General features: G+C 35.0%; 1 protein-coding gene across 2 annotated transcripts; it reads right to left on the minus strand.

Annotated features, from left to right (window-relative positions):
- Window positions 1-422: 422 nt before the first annotated feature.
- Window positions 423-5,397, minus strand: LOC110636952 (RAP domain-containing protein, chloroplastic). 2 transcript variants are annotated; one of them, XM_058153828.1, is made up of 4 exons: window positions 5,261-5,397; window positions 3,255-5,113; window positions 3,045-3,127; window positions 423-803 (listed from the first exon to the last, which is right to left on the minus strand). In XM_058153828.1, the coding sequence occupies exons 2-4, from the start codon at window positions 5,089-5,091 to the stop codon at window positions 714-716; spliced, it is 2,010 nt and encodes a 669-aa protein (XP_058009811.1). In that variant the 5' UTR covers window positions 5,092-5,113; window positions 5,261-5,397; the 3' UTR covers window positions 423-713. The 2 variants fall into 2 exon arrangements, with proteins under 2 accessions (XP_058009811.1, XP_058009810.1); XM_058153827.1 differs by having other exon boundaries at window positions 3,255-5,397.
- Window positions 5,398-6,805: the final 1,408 nt, after the last annotated feature.

Raw genomic sequence — 6,805 nt, forward strand, 5'->3', positions numbered from 1 at the left:
GCATTGGTCCTCTTAAAATATATAAATAATGAGTTGGCTCCCTAAAAAATAAATAAATAAATAAATAATACAAAAATTTCTGACTCTGCCCTGCTTCAACATATAAATAGGATCCATTCCATATGAGTGTGCATATACACCCCAGTGTAAGCAATAAGCTCTCATAGTCAATAAATGTGTGCAAGTTAATCAGCATCGTTATTAACCATAGGAATTAATCTTCCAATCAATCCAATGGCTGACTTTTCGGCGTGTATGTGCTCCTGCACCCACTGAATCATATCTAAAATAGGATCTGATCCCTCAGACTGTGTTTTGTGTGCATTATGGTGAGACAGATAGCAAACAATGTTCTACAAGTCTCTGTCTCATCTAAATTGATGAACTAAATATGAATTATGGTATCTAAGTTTGTAACCCTCTTTACAAGAAAAGGCTTTGTCATGAATATATGTATTAGAGTCCAAGGATCATGATAACTGAATTAACAGATGACTAAAGAAGCAGGTAGAATCAATTATAAATTTAGTAACTAAATTGCAACTGAAAACACAAGTATTTGCATCAATAAAGATACAGATAAATTAATTATACAGAAAAATCACCTCTTCTCTTGTGTCTATCAAAATTTTACCACTTCAATTCTTGATTCATTCTTTCCATCGCCGCGCCCTCCAGCCCTCTCATGCTTGCTCTCTTCCTCTCCAAGTTTATCAATCATTGCTATTGTTATCGCGTAAATGGACTTTGAGAATTTCTCTCAAGTAGTCTAGCTGCTCAAAACCACCTTGAAGTTCATCCCACTAGAACGAAAAAGTTGGGAAAAAAAAAAAAAAAACATAATGTCAGTGTATATAACTTACAAATAGTTAAAATATTTAATTAGGAGGACCTCAAACCAATAGTCATTGAGAGAAATAGTTTGCTATTCATAAACCCAATAACACAATTTAGTCATTATGGACTCGGCTATTGTTTTCAAGAAAAAGTCATTTCTCAAAAACAAATAAGCTATAAAGTTAAAATGTAATGTATTACCACTACAATATATATATATATATATATATATAGAGAGAGAGAGAGAGAGAGAGAGAGAGAGAGAGAGAGAGAGAGAGAGAGAGAGAGAGACGTGGCAACGCATTGTTCAAGTGGTGGTCATGATGGTGGTAACAGGGTGGGGGTGGAGTGGAGAGGGTGGCGGTGATAGTGGCAGCTAAGTGGTGGTGGGGTGATAATAGTTGTGGCGGTAGTGTTGAAAATAAAAAGTAGAAAAATAAAAAAATAAAAGAAAGAAAACAAGTAATTAAAATTACATCTATTTTTATTTGTAATAGTGATTACATTACTTAAAGTGTAATAAATTACATTATATAATTGTCATTTATTACATTAAATTATTTTATGTTACTAAACAAAAGTAATCAAATATATAATGTAATCACTATTACATTACACTTTCGATTACAGCAATAGGCCATACTAAACATGGCCTAAGGTTACATTTGATAAAACATAATGTAATATAATGTAATCAATTATGTAACGCAAATAAAGTTGTAATTGTCATTATATTTTTATATTTGTTTGCAAAATAAAAATATAAGTAATATAATGTAATGTTAATTTTGATTTTAATATTTAATTTATTTATAGTGTTAATAATAAGTAGTAGTGGTCGCAGTGATTGGTAGTCAAGTAGTAGTGGTGGCTAAGTGGTGGTGATAGTGGCAACTGTGGTGGATAGGTGGTGGTGGTGGCGATTGTTGTGGTTAGGTGGTGGTGGTGGCGGCGACTGTGGTAGTTAGATGGTAGTGGTAGCAAGGTAAGATAGTGGTAATGGTAGTGGCCAGGTGATAGTAGTGGTGGCAGGCGGTCAAGTGGTGGTAGTGGTGATAGTGATAGTAGTAACAGAAAGATGGTGGTGGTGACAAGGATAGCGGTGGTAATATTAATGGCAATCAAGTCATAGTGGTGATGATAGCAGTATTGTTAATATATGAAAAAAATCAAAATAAGTAATCATAATTATATCTATTTTTGTACGTAATGATCATTTCGTTACTTTAAACATAATTAATTACATTATATAATTATTATTTCATTACATCAAAATTTTTTGTGCTATCAAATAATATAATCAAATATGTAATGTAATTACGATTGCATTACAACTTTGATTACGTTATGCCAAACATGGCCATAAGATCGCTGTACAAGAAGTGAATGATTAACAAAAATCTGAGCAAGCAGCTAGCCCCAGTTGTTTCGCAATAAAATATTGAGTGGATACTGGCAACATGTGTTGGCCAGAACTTCAAACTAACAAGTGAAATACTGTCATATTTGTAAGGCGGAAGGACTTAAATGGGGAGAACTGACATCTGAGTATCTGACACACAAATACATGTGTTCAAATATAATAATATTGATTCAAACTCAATACTAAATGTACATGTAGCAGACCATAACAGAGTAATGAAACATAATGGAATGAAAAATGTATTACAAGATAATTCTCTGTTATCCTAAACAGAAAGTATCATAAGAACATTAAACTCTGAAAAATCCAATTTATGTGTGCACATGAAGATTCAGGCATTGAAGGTGGGTAGAGGACTAGGGTGGAAAACGATGCAGCAGAGTGAATTTGCGGCAGGATGGGATGACTGTCGGAACAGGACAGAAATTTGAAATTCATGTCTTCCGAGTAAGGGCACTTAGCATAATAATTTATGTATCTCTAAAAAAGATAATCTAACCTACTTCGAGTCTTCTACCCTAATAAGAACACAAACTACTCGCTGCGACGCTGCCACTTGCCAGTCTGCCCATTTACCTACATATTGAACTAGAGACAAATATGCAACAAACCAGCAACATGATTTTGAGGATATAATGTTGATATTCTGCTTATAATACTGAAAAATATGTGCATGTTCATCTCAGCAATTTATCAACTTAATATCTTCCCTGTGTTTTGTTTGCCAATACAAGTGCACATGAATAAACATAAAAATGCAGGAATAATTGACGTGGAAACTCACCTCTTGATAAGACAATGAAACCACTTTCCAACCAGCAGCAGAAATGTACCGCCGTTTTAACATGGTATGCCCCAAGGGTACTCCTACAGAGAAGCACCAAAAGATAGAATCATTAAACTGAAAGCTAATAATAAGTGAACAATTATTATGAGGCTTGAATAGAAATCAGCAAAAAGTAGCTGCTATCATATATGCTATAATGGTACCAACCAGTGTTTCTTGAGAAATGAGTTGGTCCATCAATCTCCAAAGCAATCTTCTTATCAATTACAACAGCATCCAAAGTGTATCCATCCACTACAAATTCTCTCACCCAATCAAGGCCAGTGCTGACCAAAAGATGACCGACTTCCTTCTGAAATGATGAAGTTATATTCTGATTAAATCTTTTGGTTTTCCCAGCACGACCAATTTTCTCCTCTAGATCACCTCGAAAAGCCAACTGAAGATGCGGATACTCAAGCTTCAGACATTGATTTACAAGATGAGCCTGAGAAGCAAACATGATATCCTCTCTATATTGCCCTGAAATCCTTTGCCCTTCAAAATGGCTCAGGGTTCTCCAAACATTAGAAAAGAAAGTCCGGTTAAGTTGTCCAAGAACAGCATATGACCAAGCTATATTACCAAGTTGATCCCTATTAAATCTGAGTACTGGAGGGCCTAAAACTTCCTCTCTATCAAGATCTTCGCTCCCTCCCCTTCTGTCCTCTTCATTACAATTTGATGTTTCCGCCATCAAGTAGCATTGAAGCTGGTTAATGTCCTTGAAAACATTATCCAAAGACTCGAGCAAAGGGTCAGCTATGTTGTATAGAGAAGCAAAAGCCCACAAAACCTGAGCAAGCTCCTGCTCTTGGAAACTGTGAACTATATCTGATGCTCTTTTTGACAATGCTGAAAAGAGATCAGGAGCAGAGTGCTGCATTGAAGCAAAAGCTCCAGCAACATTAGCAACATTCTGAGAATTGAACTCGCCAACCTTGGTCAAAGCCACTTCTGCAACTCTATCCATCTCTGACAAGTAAAGCAGCTCTCCACCTATCTTGGACAATGCCCATGAAATATTTGAGATACCTTGAGCTGAGCATTCTGGCAGAACTGTCATTGCAATACCCACTAACATAGACATCTCCTTTTGCCGTGCAAATGCCAGCCTACGAGTTTTCATCATTGAAACTTTCTCCATATTCTTAGCAATTCGATGAAGGGCAGTGGCGATATTCAAAGGGGATAAAGGTGAAGGCCTTAAACCTTTTCCAACAGCCATAATCATCTCGGCAGTAACTTCCAAAACTTCCTCTGCAGTCTGTGCCTCCACAATTGCTCTGTTCAAATTAACCTCTTTCTTACGATCAGAAGGTCCTGAGAATTGAGACAGCCTCTGAACAAATTCTTCCATGGTTTTTTCCTTCTTTCCTTCAAACATTCCACCTGCCATCAAACTCACTGTCCTTCTAAGGTCACTGGTATCATTGCCAAGCGAGTTTGTAAAATCTTCAAATTCAATATCTTCCTCCAAATCAAAATCGGAATCATCTTCTAAGTCCTTATTTTTCTTATTAATCCTACTCTTACTCACCAAGTCCTTCTTGTTCATTTTCTTCTTCTTATTCTTCTTCTTCTTTACATTAATAAAATCTTCCAGCTTATGACTCAATCCCCTTGCCTCAATTGACTTGAGGGCAACCTTCCTAGCCCTCAAACACCAATCCATCCCAACAGTATCTTCAAGCAATTTGGAATTTTGTTGTTTTTTCCTCTTCTTGGGTGCTTGAAAACCTAAGGGGTCAATCTCCCCAAGAAATTCCAATTCCCAATCCTCTGCTCCCTTATCATAATAATCACTACCAACAACACTTTGAGTGCTAATAGCATCATCTCGACCGGAATTCACACAGATTATTGGTCGAAAACCCAGTTTGAGATTTCGATGAACAAACCCAGTTCTTAATTTCATGAATGGGAGATTATGAGATGTTTTAGTATTGAAAACGAAGGGTTTTAAGCAAGTTCGGTGAGGGAAAGTGTTTAATAACCCTTCCATGATTCTTTCTGTTCTATGTAATCTATTGTTTGAGGAAAATAGTTAGAAGAAAAAACAAACTCTGAAAAGCAAAAATCTGCTCAATGAGAATTGGGTTTTATGAATGAACATGAAGAGAGAAAGCAGAAGAAATCGATCAAAGAAATACAGCACCAGAGAAGATACGCACCTTCAAATGTTCAATATGTAAGTGAGCAAGCAGCTTATCACAGTACCCAGAGGTAGCGGAGAGCATCTTTCTAACTGGATAACAGAGGGAGCTTTCACTTGAGTCCTGAGAGTTAGAGTTGGAGATGCTTATAACCGACGTCGTTTCATGCTGTATGTTTAAGATTTTCTAACAGAATTGCCATTAGAATAATTTACTATTTGGTTTCTAGATTTTGATCAATATTATAATTTAATCTCTATATTTTAAAAATTAAAAAATTTAGTCTCTCACTTATACTTTCATCACTTATACTTATACTTTCATCAAAATTTAGTTTACTAATGGAATGAATAGTAACAATTAAATTTCAATTTCAAAAAAATTGCATAATTAAAAGTGTTAAATACCCTAGTAGGCCTAGTGTGATTGGTTTGGATAGGTTGGCATGCCAATAGGGTTCTGATAGCAATACTGCATATGGTTTCATGTCATTCTGTGATATGATAGCCTATGGCTATACTAATTATGATGTTATACTTGGTTTTATGCTTTATTGCTTATATGGCTTATTAGCCATTCTGTCTGTACACCGGGAGACACATTGTGACCGATGGTGTGACGGCCCGAGGTACCTGGTACCCAGTGCTAGTTTACCCATTTATCCAGTCCTATCAATTTGTATAGGTTACTTGGACATGCAAAAGTATAAATGCAATTGAATTGATTATTAAAGGAAGCAATGAAATTAAATATCAAGATAAAGAACAAGAATGATTAAATTAAAAAGATGTTCAAAATCATCAAGAAAACGATTAATAAAATACTAGAAAGAGTTAATATCATAAGATGTAATTAGCCTTCGACTAAATAATAAGTTAGTAATTATTTATTTCTTATAAGCACAATAACTAGGAAATTTTAACTTTTATTTACATATTATATTTTCTTGTATTATTGGCACCACTGAGCTTTATGCTTAGCATGTCGCTTTTGCAACGTGTAGGTACTGAAGATTTGGCCAGAGAACCCAGTGGACCATAGACTGGGAGATTAGAAGTTTTGATCTATATTTGGGTCCTTAGTGTCACCTCCTTAGCAGTGCATATTTTGGTAGTGTCCACCAGCTTGTATTTTATTTTTTATCATTGTAATTAAATTTTGGATATGTAATGTAAATTATATATTTTTATACATTAAATGTGCACATAATGCAAATTAATACAATTTTAAATTTCATATTTGAATTGTGTATGTATGAAAATGATTTGAATTTCTTATGTATTTATATGAGTGAAACTTATTGATTTTCTGAATGAGAAAACGAATTTAAGAATATATATAAAGATAATTGTAATTGTTTCACACAGGTGGAAAATGGTCAAATTATTAAGAAATGAGGGGAAACTCCGTTAGTTTCTCCACAGAAATTTAATGAAAATTGAATGTGATAAATAAGAAGCAATAAATTGAGATAAGATAAGATAGGGTGCTCCAGTACCGAGTGTGACATGCCTTGCTTGGCTACACTGTAGACGGGTGAAGGGTGTCACATTATTACTTGGC

The sequence above is a fragment of the Hevea brasiliensis genome, chromosome 9 (assembly GCF_030052815.1).
Source record: "Hevea brasiliensis isolate MT/VB/25A 57/8 chromosome 9, ASM3005281v1, whole genome shotgun sequence".
Classification (NCBI taxonomy): domain Eukaryota; kingdom Viridiplantae; phylum Streptophyta; class Magnoliopsida; order Malpighiales; family Euphorbiaceae; genus Hevea; species Hevea brasiliensis.